Raw genomic sequence first — 13,828 nt, 5'->3', positions numbered from 1 at the left:
TTGGGGAGGGATCCAATGGGGCAGTGACGGGGCGGGGCAAGGGCGGGAATTTGGGGAGGGACCCAATGGGGGAGGGGGTGGAGGGGCATGAGCCCCCTCTGCCTGTGTGCTGGAGGGCAAAATATTGGGACAATTCATATCCCGACTGAACATTGGTCAGGACGTGGGACAAACAAGTAAATATCGGGACAGTCCCGATAAAATCGAGACGTCTGGTCACTCTAAGTGGAGAAGGTAGAGCCAGTAAAGGGACAAAAAGGTGACAGACAGAATGACAGACCAGAAAGATCTTAGCAGCAGAATTTTGAATGGAGCTAGGAAAACAGTGGATACTGAGAAGGCCATAGAAGGAAATAATACAGGAATAACTAGCCAATCTTGCGAGGCCCATAGGCACAACTTGATAGCATTTTTTCGCTTGGATAATGCAATAACTTTTGAATGCTGAAGCCAATCAATTCCAAAATTTCAGATACTCTCAGCATCGACAGACAGAACCCTATTGATTTTTATGAAAACCAAAAAGAGGAAATGGGACAACATCTGTGTACAAAGTCACACTTCTAACAACCTCAAAAAGAACAGGAGTACTTGTGGCACCTTAGAGACTAACAAATTTATTTGAGCATAAACTTTCGTGGCCCACTTCTTCGGCAGTAGCCCACGAAAGCTTATGCTCAAATTTGTTAGTCTCTAAGGTGCCACAAATACTCCTGTTCTTTTTGTGGATACAGACTAACACGGCTGCTACTCTGAATTCTAACAAGCTGTTTATTGTCTATAGACCAAAGAATGGTTTGATGGCAGAAATGAATACAATACCCCTCATTTTAGCTCTGTCCATATCCAACTGAGTTTAAAATGTTGACAATGAAAGAGAAAGACTAGGAAAGGAGATTAACAATATGGGGGAGAGGGGGAGGGAGAAGAGGACAGGAAACAAGAGCTTCTGACAGGAGGAATGGGGGCACATACAAACCTCTTGGCATGAAGTAATAGGGGATACAGAGCTCCAGGAGGGCAGAGTGGGTAATGGAGGGCACACAGAGCGTATAAGAGAGGGGGATTGCAACCAGTTCCTGAAATAGAGGGGAGCTCATAAGCTTGTAGGGATTCAAGGAGTCCCTGATGTGTGCAATACATTTGGCCAACAGAAGCAACAGTGTGCAACTCCCTAGTTTAAACAGGCTTATGCTGTGTCCTATTAACCATTCAACTAGCCTTCTAGTTTCAAGATAAAATATACAAAGAGTAGACATGTTGACAGTGAAGTGTTCTGCTTAACAGCAGCTTTCTTATATTGTGCTTTTGTGAAGCAATATTAGCTGCTCCACTGTCAGTTGCAACTGAGTTTTCAATATAAGCTTAATTTTGAACCCCTCTTCTAAAATCCACAAAAAAACACAACCATTTTGGCCTAAAAACTGATGGGGCAGATTTGGAACAGAAGTAAAATTTTTCTACACAATTTAAAGTGATCTGGACAAGAGGATCCTGAAGTCAAGCTATTTTTTGCCATGCTGTAGGAAAACCCAAATTAGATGAAGCATAATTTAGTTTCTGGGACTTTCCAATTGAAACTTAGAAACCAGGATCAAATTTAGTTGATCAAGACTAGTTTAAAAAATTCTCATCTTTTGATTTTGTAATGCTTCTATGGAATGTCTGCTCTGACAAGCTTAATATAAAATGACTGCTAAGATTATTTCAAACAAACAAACAAGAATCTATAGCCCATTTCTTTTCAGAGAAAATTTCCACTAGAAGGCTGGCTAGGGCCCATCTACTGGTCAACCTCCTTTCCCACAACCCTCACCTCCAAGGCTACCCCTTGGACCTGCACCCCCCTGTGCATGTGCACCTCCCTCCAAAGGCTAGATCTCAGTAAATCTATATGAAGGACTGAAGAAAAGGGAAGCAGAGAGTAAAGGTAAAAGTATGTTAGTTTATAAATGAGCCTGAATAAGTACTCGTAATTGAAGGGAAATAAAGGTTTGTTATATACACACCCAGAAAAAAGATTGCTCTGTATACAGTAACTCCTCACTTAAAGTCATCCCGGTTAACGTTGTTTCATTGCTGATCAATTAACGTTTGTTTAAAGTTGTGCAGTGCTCCCTTCTAACATTGTTTGGCAGCCGCCTGCTTTGTCCACTGCTTGCAGGAAGAGCAGCCGGTTGCAGCTAGCTCGTGGGGGCTTGTAACCAGGGTGGACCGGCAGCCCTCCTATCAGCTCCCCGCTCCCCTAAGTTCCCTGTGCTGCAGCCACCCAGTGGGCTATCAATTGCCAGGCAGTTCAGCTGTCCTTCCACCCCCACCACTGCCATGTACTACTCCTGCCCTCTGCCTTGGAGCTGCTCCCAGAGACTCCTGCTTACTGTGCAGGGGAGAAAGGGGGGGGCTAATGTCAGGGTGTCCCTCTCCCCCCGCTCCTGCACCCAGCTTACCCCTTCTCCATATAGAGCAAGGAGGGGACACGGATGGAGAGAGACAAAGAGAGCTTGGGGCAGCAGCTGCTGTCTCAAGTTCCTGATCCACTTAAAAAGACAATGCACTTAAGAGTGGGTCAGCTTACTTAAAAGGGGCAGTGTGCATCTCTCTCTCTCCCCCACACACAAGGTGTGCGTCTGTCTTTGTCTGCTATGCTGTCTCCCTTCCCTCGTGTTCATGCTGCCTTGTGTGAGAGGCTACATTAAAAACAATGTGTTAACCCTTGAGGGCTCAGTCGAGTACTAGTTCATCATTTAGCAGCAAGGCATTCCCTGGGAAATATCCCTCCCTCTTCCACCCTCTAACTTCACCACCTCAACCAAGCTTCACAATCATCATAGCTGTGAACAGTATTAAATTGTTTAAAACGTATACGGTGCATATATCTATATAATATATAGTTTTTTGTCTGGTGAAAAAAATTTCCCTGGAACCTAAACCACCATTTACATTAATTCTTATGGGGAAATTGGATTAGCTTAACATCGTTTTGCTTAAAGTCACATTTTTCAGGAACGTAACTCCAATGTTAAAGCAGGGCCGGCTCTGGCTTTTTTGCCGCCCCAGGCAAAAAAGCCGCCTGCCGCCCCCCGGGGGGGGGGGGGGGGGGGGGGAGCGTGGCAGGGGAGGGCGCCGAGCCCGGCTGCAGCCCCGCTCTTCCCGGCCGGAGCGCCGGGGGGAGGGCGGCGAGCCCGGCCGCGGCCCCGCTCTCCCCGACCGGCCGGAGCGCCGCCCCAAGCACATGCTTGGAGGGCTGGTGCCTGGAGCCGGCCCTGCGTTAATGAGGAAATACTGTATTTACATTTAGGGGTATTACACTGCCTAGTGTTGCCTAACAGCAGAACTTTTCCAAGAAGTGTCCATTGGATCAGAGGTTCTCAAACTTGGGGGTGAGCCCCCTTAGGGGGGGCAGAATGCATTCAGGGAGGAGAATGAGAAGCTTTAGCCAAAAAACCCAAAACTTATTTCACCATTTTTACCCACAGAAATGAATAACTATCAAAGCTGATTCCTCCAAACATATGAGGTCCTCAGATGGTGATATGCATTTTGACGGATTTCTGTTAAGCTTGCATAGCATTATACAAAGTCATGACCATCTGTACATTAATCTTTGCTACGACACAGTGTGCATATTTAAATTGTAAGCATAGACCTCAATCACAATTTTGCTTTTGCTTTTATTACAATGGGTCATTGGGTTTATTTGAATCAAAGCCTTACTCTTTTTAATATTTAGTGAGAGTCACATGATGATTTTTTTTAAAATTGGTATATGTACTTGTGTGGTGGGGGGTGTACACTACAGAAGCAAAGAAGGGGCGTGCAATCAAATAAGTTTAAGAACCCCTCATTGGAGCCCTCTGAAAAGCCTCCCTCCCACCCATGGCTCCAAATGTTCTTAAGACACTGCTACATAAAGGACGCACAATGCCCTCTACCCCCTCAGTTCCTTCCACCACCAGAGATAGAACAAAAAGGGACTCTGAGAAAGAAGGGAAGATGGGTGGGAAGCATGAACATGCAGAGCCATCTCAAAGCACTCTACATGTAAGTAACCTTCATTTCTTCAAGTGGCTCCGCACATTGCCATTGTAATAAGCCAGAAGATGGTGCCTAAGTGCATGCAATCAAGTCCAGAAGGATCAATGGTCTATGCCTCAGGGCAGTAGCCAGAGGATTCCAAGTCAGTTGGGAGGAACCTCAGGGTGGTTGCCTTCTTTGTAAAGTGTGTGGGTGGGGCCTCAATGAAAGGAAGGAGGACTGTGTTGCCCTAGATAGGGATGTGCATGAGCCCAGGGAAAAGAACTTGTGATGGACACTATCAGAAAGTATCTTGTGTTTGGATACCTCCTCTACAGCGATATGAGAAGCAACTTCTGCACTTCTGAAAGTAGAATACTCTCACAAGAAGCCTCCATTTGCTGTTAAAATGGGCTAGCCTGTTTCCAAACAGAGAAAGGGAAGGATCCTTGCTGATTGGTTCTTGACTCTCAACCCTCATATCAAATCTATTTAGGCCTTGATTTAAAAGACTTCTTTTTATGCTTGCTCTGGAATGATGAAGGCTGCTGAGAACTGTTGATATCTTTAATTTTATGAGAAATAAACCAAAAACAACTGTGGATAATACGGTCTCTGATAACAGAAAGGAACAGATCTCCTGCTAGTAGAAGAAACCAAGTCCAAAGAATGGGCCTTCGATCTTGTCTCCAACTTCTCCTGCAATTCATCTTTCTTTTCACTGAAAAGATCTCCCCTTTGAAGGGAAGGAGATCTTCCACTTGAATTCTAGTATCCAGAACCAAAGAGAAGGAATGAAGCTATGCATGTCTCCTCAGAGTAGAGCATTGGCTTCTGCAGTTAACGGAAGAGTCTGAGGCATCAAAGGAAATCCTGAGAATGATCTTTGCCACATTTTGACCCTTCTTTAGGATCACATTTTCCCATCTGCTTTTGTCATCTGGCAAATCACGCCCCCCAAATGCCAACTTTTCCCACAGATGGAATAGATAGTAGGCCATAACAGCTTGGGAATTTGTCACCCTAATACCAAGACATGAAGAAGAACACCTTTCTCGCTAGGAAATCAATCTCCTTCCCCTTTCTATCACTGGGATGAAATGTGGCTATCCATACCTGGACCTGCTACTTGCAACAGACACTATAAGTGAAAACCTCTCTGAGGGTATCTGATGCAATTTGTCTGCCTTCTTGGATACAGGTTGGCAGGAGTGGACCAAACAGTCTTAGCAGGCTGGAGCATCAAAGATTAGTAAGGACATCATACTCTTAGAGGTACCCCAAGAATATTAATCAGCGGATTAGATGCCTCCTTCACAGGCACAGAAGACAGATTCAAAGTGGATATCATGCGATCCACTAAACCGTGAAACTGCAGAGCATTCTCAGAAGGGGAAAAGCGAGGCCCACATGCTCATCTGCTGATAAACCATGATCATAGTCTATAGTATGCTCCTATTCAAGAAGAGGAGCTGATATCTTCTCATTCTCTTCTTCAGACTGATCCTTTACAGGTGATGATGATGCCAACCTTGGAATTGGTGAAGCTTGTCTCTTTCTCAAGTCTCTTTGCTTCTCACTCAGATATGAGGAATGCTCAGAAGCCAAACAGTGCACATCAGCTACCAAAGTGAAGTCTTCTTTGGAACCTAAGATAGACCTAAAACTTGAGCAAGGGTTGAGGCCGGAGCCGAACATTTGGACGGCACAGGATCCAAATACTCAAATCTGAGACTAGAAAGAACCTTTGACTTCAGAACCCTAGAAGCTCGGTCAGAATTGGATGGATCTGATAAATCTGACATGCAGGATTTGGCACTAACAGTTGTCACCTTCTCTGGAACTAAGACAGCTGGTGCCAAAAGAGTATCAAACTTCAAAAGCCTAACTGCTAGAGCAGTGGGAACTATAGCTGGACCCAATGAAGGTTCCAATTTCCTAGAACCCTTAGCTGCTTTGACTTCCTGGAAGAAGTGACAGAAACTGACCGCCCAGATGCCGAGGATATAGCCTCAAGGGCCTCCTTAAGGAGAAGGACCTGCAAACTATTATACCTCTTCTTGAAAGCTCCGGCTGTTGAAGTCTGGTAGACAGAACACCAAGGAGGAGAGTGGTCATCCAACGCCAGGAAGATAGCAGGGTACGAAGTCTCTTGAATCCACTTCTTCAGTTCTGCCATAACCTGGAACTGAGCGAGCTAACTACCTAACAACCTATACTTATCTCTATAATACGAAAGAAAACTAACAATTAACACTAAAAATTAAGGAAAGAACTTCACAGCTGAAAGGACTGGAGAGGTTCATTTCCATCAATGGCAAATATTTGGAACGAACTGAGGTGGTAGAGGGCGCTGCACTCCTTACATAGCTATGCCTTCAGAACTTTTGGAGATGAGTAGAAAGGGGGCATGAGAGTGCTCTAATGGACAGCGCTTGGAGAAGTTTCTACCATTCAGCACCACTAGGCAGTATAATATCCATAAGTGGGAATATGCAGAGCCTTCTCGAAGAAGAAGGTCCTCTTTACAAGAGCAGATTAACACACTCAGGAAGTGTCAGGAGCAATAAGGAAAGGGCCAAGTCAGAGGTCTATTATGGAAAAAAAAATAGGGAAACTATCTTCCAAAGCTCAGCCCACTTGAGAAAAAGTATGGTAAAATAAACGTAAAATAAACATAAAAATCCGACTTATACAATAGTCATAATATTTAGACAATTCAAAACTCCACTGTACCCAAGTGTATAAGAGATAAAATTCACTCACCAGTACCATATATGGACTTGAAAGTGCTACCTTAAGACTTCTCTATTAGTCTTAATTCAGAACTTCCTGGCTTAAGTGAGACTAAGTTGTCCTTTTTTTTAAAAAGCTAATATTGAAATAGTTGGAGCCTCACTTATCTTAGTCAAATTAGAGCATATTAAAAACTACAAAGAAAGTCACTGACCTGGTAGAATTCCATCTGTGTGTGTATCTATGGAGTCAGCTCAGCCAGATGCCTTCCACCAGCCACCAGATCTGGGGCTGCCACCATTAGGGAATTTTGAGCTTCTAGCCCTGCCCGAGTCACTATGCTACCAGAGCAGATCCAAAGCGCTCTTGTTGCTGCAGTAACAGCTGCTGAGTATTTTCTGCCTCTCTGTACTTGGAAGGAATCACAACTTCCCAGGAAATTGAGTCCACCGCAGCCCAAGCCACTGGAGGACCCTAGCACTCCCCACTGGAGAACCCCATTTATGGAACTCATAACATTAATTACTTTACATTATGTATTTAAAACTAAATAACTCCGTCATTTAAATCTTTAGAGAAATGCAATTGTCCATATTACAAACACATGACCTACCCTACGGAAATAAATTTTAAACAAACTGCAAGGTGATGAACAACAGCAGTGCAGGGGACTGGGGTGCTATTTCTTGCACACTTCTGCCATCTATCTGCCAGACCTAATTTTCTGGTTCCAGGCCTCTCCCTCAGTAGAAAAATCAACCATATCAAATATTGCCATATTTTGTGATGAGGAGGCGGCTGCCTAGGGTACGACCTATCACAAACAGATTCCAGAAGGTGAAGATATAATGCGCGTGACTAAGCCAATGTATCACCTCACCCCAATATACCATTTTTAAATGTTAGAAGAACTAAATAGCATTTGAAATAAAAAAAATTAGTACTTTGCAGGGCCAGTCTTAAGCACAAGCATGGTGCCATGCAATTTGGAGAGCAAATATGGCAACTCCATGGGTTGGTCCATTTTCTACTCCTGGGGGAATTCTGTGCCAAAAAATTAAAAATTCTGCAACAAAAAATTAAAAATTATGCGCACAATTTCTTAAAATTCTGCAAAGGTCTGCATATTTTGTCAAAATTACACAATATAATCAAACAAGTTTCAATTAATTTTGATCATTTATTTCAAAATAGCTGTCAGCAAGTATGTCTGTAACAATATAAACAACAAAAAAGATTCCGGAAATGTTTTTTGACAAACAGATTCCTTACTATGCATATTAATACAGAACTCTGAGTAATAATTCATTTAAACTACAATACAGAACCGTATTTCCCGCACCCCTCAGAAGCAGTGCAAAGGTTTAGTCAGGGATAACAGAGCAGCTGAGGGAGAGGGAAGTAAATTGTTGGCAAGGAGCCTGGGTGTGAACTTGGAGAGTGGTTGAATATAGGTGGGAAAATTATGTAACAGGTTTTTTGGGGAGGGACGAGGAGTTATTGTTAGGGAGCTTCCCCCATGCAGACCCTGACTTACCCCTAAACTCTCCTATTCAGTCAGGCACATCTGCCCCTATCCCCATGTGTCCTTGCACCCCCTATGTGTCACTCCACCCCCACTCAGACACCTACTCCCCCATCCGGCTCTTTACCTCCTCTCCTGTCTCCATATGGCTCTGTACTCCCTCCCCAGTCCCCATGTGTCTGTGCCCCCATCCAGCCACTCCCCCGTCCCTATGTAGCTCTGCACCTCCTCCCGCATCACCATGTGGCCCTGCACCTTCCACCCTGTGGCCTGTGCCTCCACTCCCATTCAGTCCCTGCCCAGTCTGTCCTCCCTTACTAGCCCTTATGAGCTCGTCTGACCCCCACAGCACCCCATGCTGTCTGTCTCCCCATAGCCTGTCTCCTGACCTGGCCTGATAGGCACTGTGAAAAAGGGAGGCTCTCTCTCTTCCCTAGCTAGCTGGGAGCTGCTGCTTTGTTCTATCGCCACAACACCCACTGGTGGGCAAAAGGTGGAACTGTAGCAACATTTAGGCAGCTTTTTTCTGCGCAAAAAATTAAAAATATGCACGGCTCATTAATTATGCACATGTGCAGTAGCGCAGGATTCCCCCAGGAGTAATTTTCCTACTTCAGCAAAATGACGAGAGGGGAGTGGAAGGTGGAAAAATAAATTTTTTTGCCTGCTCCTTATACGAGTAGCTTAAGACCTCACAAAAATAAGGGTAGGGTTGAAATTTTGCCTTCTTGCAACTTAAAAATGGTCAAACTAGTTCTCTCAATCTGCAGTGTTCATTAAGTTGCACTCTAGAATGAATTTTCAGCCACATTATAAGTCCTTGAGAATAAAAGTATTTATAATGGAAACTTTTAGATTCCCAATGTAAACAGTACAAAATATGAATGCCAACGTATGAAGAAATTTAAATTCCTCAATTTTAAGAAACATGAGAGAATACACTATGAAAAAGCTGGAAACTGATTTGAGACTTTCCTTGTTTTAAAGCAAACAGAAGGAAGCCAAAAATATAAACAGATATTTAAAAAGAAAAAAATCTGCTATCAACAGTTCCATCCAACCATGGCAGATTAGAGGGAAAGCTTGTGGCAGTTACTTGTAATACCTACAATAAATGGCAACACATAAATATACAGTAGTAAAAGGACACTGACCTGTAACATGCATCTGGACACAACAACTTCAGGTACCTCTGGAAATTTTTGTCGCAGGTCATGTAAAACCTGAAAATCTATTTGGTGGCTTCCTTGGGCCATTCGTATATTGCCTGATCAGGACTGTTGTTCAACAGGCAATTCTAGGCCTTAGTGAAAGGAGTACTCATCTCTCCTGTTCCAGCATTTTCTGTAAGAGAGGAGGGAAACATTTTATACATAATCTAAGTTCAAAGTGTGAGGTTCTGTATTTTACCAAAACCAAAACTAACGCTGCACAAACTAGCTACTTTAGATATAGAAACAGACTTTCTATTAGGGCTATCAAGCAATTAAAAAATTAATTGCAATTAATTGTGCGATTAAAAACATTATTTGCGATTAATCGCACTGTTAACAATAGAATACCATTTATTTTAAATATTTTTGGATGTTTACTACATTTTCAAATATTAATTTCAATTACAACACAATACAAATTGTAGAGTGCTCACTTTATTAGAAATGTGCACTGTAAAAAAAATGTTTTTTTTTTATTCAAATCATACAAGTACTGTAGTACAATCTCTTTACCATGAAAGTTGAACTTACAAATGTAGAATTATGTACAAAAAAACTGCATTAAAAAATAAAAATGCAAAACTGTAGAGCCTACAAGTCCACTCAGTCCGACTTCGTCAATCACTCAGACAAACAAGTTTGGTTACAATTTGCAGGAGACAATGCCGCCTGCCTGCTTCTTTTTTATGTCACCTGAAAGCAAGAACAGGTGTTCGCATGGCACAGTTGTAGCTGTTGTTGCAAGATATTTATGTGCTAGATGCGCTAAAGATTCATATGTCCCTTCATACTTCAACCACCATTCCAGAGAACATGCTTCCATGCTGATGATGGGTTCTGCTTGATAACGATCCAAAGAAGTGCGGACTGACGCATTTTCATTATCTGAGTCAGATGCCACCAGCAGAAGGTTGATTTTCTTTTTTGGTGGTTTGGGTTGTGTAGTTTCTGCATCAGAGTGTTGCTCTCTTAAGACTTCTAAAAGCATGCTCCACATCTCGCCCCTCTGAGATTTTGGATGGCACTTCAGATTCTTAAACCTTGTGTCGAGTGCTTTAACTATTTTTAGAAATCTCACATCGGTACTTTCTTTGCGTTTTGTCAAATCTGCTGTGAAAGTATTCTTAAAGCGAACATGTGCTGGGTCATCCTCCAACACTGCTATAACATGAAATATATACAGAATGCCTATAAAACAGAGCAGGAGACATACAATTCTCCCCCCAAGGAGTACAGTCACAAATTTAATTGACGCATTATATTTTTAACGAGCATCAGCAGCATGTCCTCTGGAATGGTGGCTGAAGCATGGAGGGACATACGAATGTTTAGCATATCTGGCATGTAAATACCTTGCAATGCTGGCTACAAAACTGCCATGTAAATGCCTATTCTCACTTTCAGGTGACATTGTAAATAAGAAGCAGGCAGCAGTGTCTCCCATCAATGTAAACAAACTTGTTTGCCTTAGCGATTGGCAGAAGAAGAAGTAGGACTGAGTGGACTTGTAGGCTCTAAAGTTTTACACTGTTTTGTTTTTGAGTGCAGTTATGTAACCAAAAAAGTTCGGCATTTGTAAGTTACACCATCACAATAAAGAGATTGCACTTCAGTACTTGTATGAGGTGAATTGAAAAATACTGTTTTTTTGTTTAGTTTTTAAAGTGCATATATTTGTAATAAATATAAAGCGAGCACTGTGCACTTTGTATTCTGTGTTGTAATCTAAATCAATATTGAGAATGTAGAAAAAATCCAAAAATATTTAATAAATTTCAATTGGTATTCTATTGTTATAAGTGTGATTAATCACTTTTTTTTTTAGTTAATCACATGAGTTAATTGACAACCTTACTTTCTATTTAAAAAGATATAATACACCTCTACCCCGATATAACACGAATTCTGATATAACGCGGTAAAGCAGTGCTCCGGGGAGGGCGGAGTTGCGCACTCCGGCGGATCAAAGCAAGTTCGATATAACGCTGTTTCACCTATAACACGGTAAGATTTTTTGGCTCCTGAGGACAGCGTTATATGGGGGTAGAGGTATAGTAACATTTTCCATTGAATAAATATGAATCTGCTTACGATTCCCCATATAATTATGTATTTGAAAATTCATTATTCCCTCTGATTTTAATCCTTTTCAATCTTTCAAACATTCATAATAATGTTTTCCTACAGAGTGTATAATGACTGCCTATGTCTGTTTAATGCAGGTCTGCTCCTCACAGTTTCGTCTTCCCTTTTATCTTGATGTTTATGTTACTGAGGGCTTGTCTACACTACCCGCTGGATGGGCAGGAAGTGATCGATCCAGCGGGGGTCGATTTATCACATATAGTATAGATGCGATAAATCAACCGCTGAGCGCTCTCCCGTCAGCTCCGGTACTCCACCAGAACGAGAAGCGTAAGTGGAGTTGACAGAAGAGCATCAGCTGTCGACTTACCGCAGTGACGACACCACACTAAATAGATCTAAGTACCTAGCTGACGTTGTGTATCTTAGATCGACCCCAGGCGATAGTGTAGACAAGCTCTGAGTCGAGTATTGCATTTTCCACATCATGAATATCCATTATTTTAGAGCATAATATCTTGAACACAATTTAAAAGAACATACACGTGGAAATGCCAGAAAAGTGTTGTTTAAAAAACACACACACACACTGGAAAGAAATAAAATACTGAAAAGATGCCTGATAACGTCTCCAATGTGCTTTATATTGCTCTGCTTTTATCAAGCTGATCTTCCAAAGGCAAGATGATAATGTTATATTCGGAGTTAATAATTTAAAAAAAATTGCAATAATCTCAGGATCAGTATATTAGAGACAACCCATTACAGTTTATCAATTAATATTATTATATATATGAGAAATATTCTGGGCTCATGATTGGATGAAGTTAGCCCTGTAATAAGTCAGGCTTCCTTGGGCTATTCATATATTGTTTTCTTCTTCAGGAAGTCAAGAATACCGAAGCCTGCATCAGTGTTAACAAATGAACTTACATGTACCAATGACTGCACATCGTGGCTGACTGCAACAAGTTTGTATCATTCATTAACTTGGGGTTTTTAGACTGGGTTTTTTTTTTTTTTTTGGCACGCCACTAAGTGTAATCCCCAGTTACAATGTTTAAAAGAAAGCCAAGTGCTGATGATATTCTAGCTTAGCTGTATGAATGAATATAATTAAGAGCAAATGTAACAATACTATTTATTTTAGACGAAACCAAGATATATTGTTTCTCGAGCCTCAACCTGTATACACTTCTTTGGTCAATAAGTTAATATTCAACTCCACACACAGAAATCTGGATCTGCTTATCAGCTTATTCTCCTACTCCTGTCTCTCCTTTGCTCCCAATATCATTCCCACATAAGGCACTACTCCCTCTGAATTCAAACATATTCTAGTGTCCCTTTATCCTAAAAATCCTCTAGTACCAATCCATACGTTCTCAGCCTTGCCACTCTCTCCTCCTATACCTCTGAATTCCTTCAGCAAGCATTGCACTTGTGAGTTCTTTTCTTGCAAGATGTTTTTGATTTCTAGCCTTTAACTTTATCAAAAAATTACTGCTCTAAAAATGTAAATTTAACCAAAATTGGTTTAGAAACTGATTAAGTTAAACTGGCACTTGTTGTGAGGACACACTGTTCAGTTTAAGAGTATATTAGAGATTCCTTACAAACCTAAGCTAAATTGATATAAGGCACTCAAACCAAAATAAAGTCCACACATGGGGTTTGAACTGATTTAACTAAATCAGTTGCTAAACCAATTTTAGTTAAATCAATAAAAAATGTATAGTGTACACAAGTCTAAGGCTTTGTTTAAGTAATAGGACATTAACTTTTTTGCATCGTTCAATGCTGTTAATCTCTTTCTCCAACCAAACCTTTTCTTCTAAGGCTTATAGAATAGCCTGCTCTATAGGTTCTTGTTTTACCTCTGCCAGCTCTTTCAACATCTCTTCTGAAGGCTCTATCTCCTTTAGTTGATGTTCCCTAGGGCTTCGTCCTCTCCTTTTCTGTTCCTACTGTTTCTCCCCTGGTGGATCATTCACCATAACATTCAGTTACTACGTCTACAATGACTCTCACAATTTATCCATGCCTCCCTTTTCAGGTAAAAAAGGGAATATTTATTTCAGCCTGGTAGCTTCAGCTATAGTTAAGAGTGTGATTTTTTCACTATTACCCAATTTTGACGCATTCAGAATTGTACAGTCTCATTTCAAAAGGTGAACATATCTGCTTGATTAATTTTAAAACAAACTGCAATCCGCCTCCTTGAATTATGAACGTCTTCAAAACCACCACACCC

The 13,828-nt window shown here is 41.6% G+C and overlaps 1 protein-coding gene across 11 annotated transcripts in view; it reads right to left on the bottom strand.

The window, feature by feature from the left end:
* TAB2 (TGF-beta activated kinase 1 (MAP3K7) binding protein 2) overlaps nucleotides 1-13,828 on the bottom strand; it is a 122,793-nt gene that overhangs the window by 37,213 nt on the left and 71,752 nt on the right. For all 11 annotated transcript variants that reach the window (XM_065590327.1, XM_042848236.2, XM_042848230.2 and 8 more), the window contains one exon: nucleotides 9,430-9,619. In XM_065590327.1, coding sequence (XP_065446399.1) covers nucleotides 9,430-9,491 — 62 coding nt within the window. In that variant the 5' untranslated portion in view covers nucleotides 9,492-9,619. The remainder of the gene's footprint in view (nucleotides 1-9,429; nucleotides 9,620-13,828) is intronic.

The sequence above is a fragment of the Chrysemys picta genome, chromosome 3, assembly GCF_011386835.1.
Source record: "Chrysemys picta bellii isolate R12L10 chromosome 3, ASM1138683v2, whole genome shotgun sequence".
Lineage (NCBI taxonomy): Eukaryota > Metazoa > Chordata > Testudines > Emydidae > Chrysemys > Chrysemys picta.
This window is presented reverse-complemented; position numbering and strand designations above follow the sequence as displayed.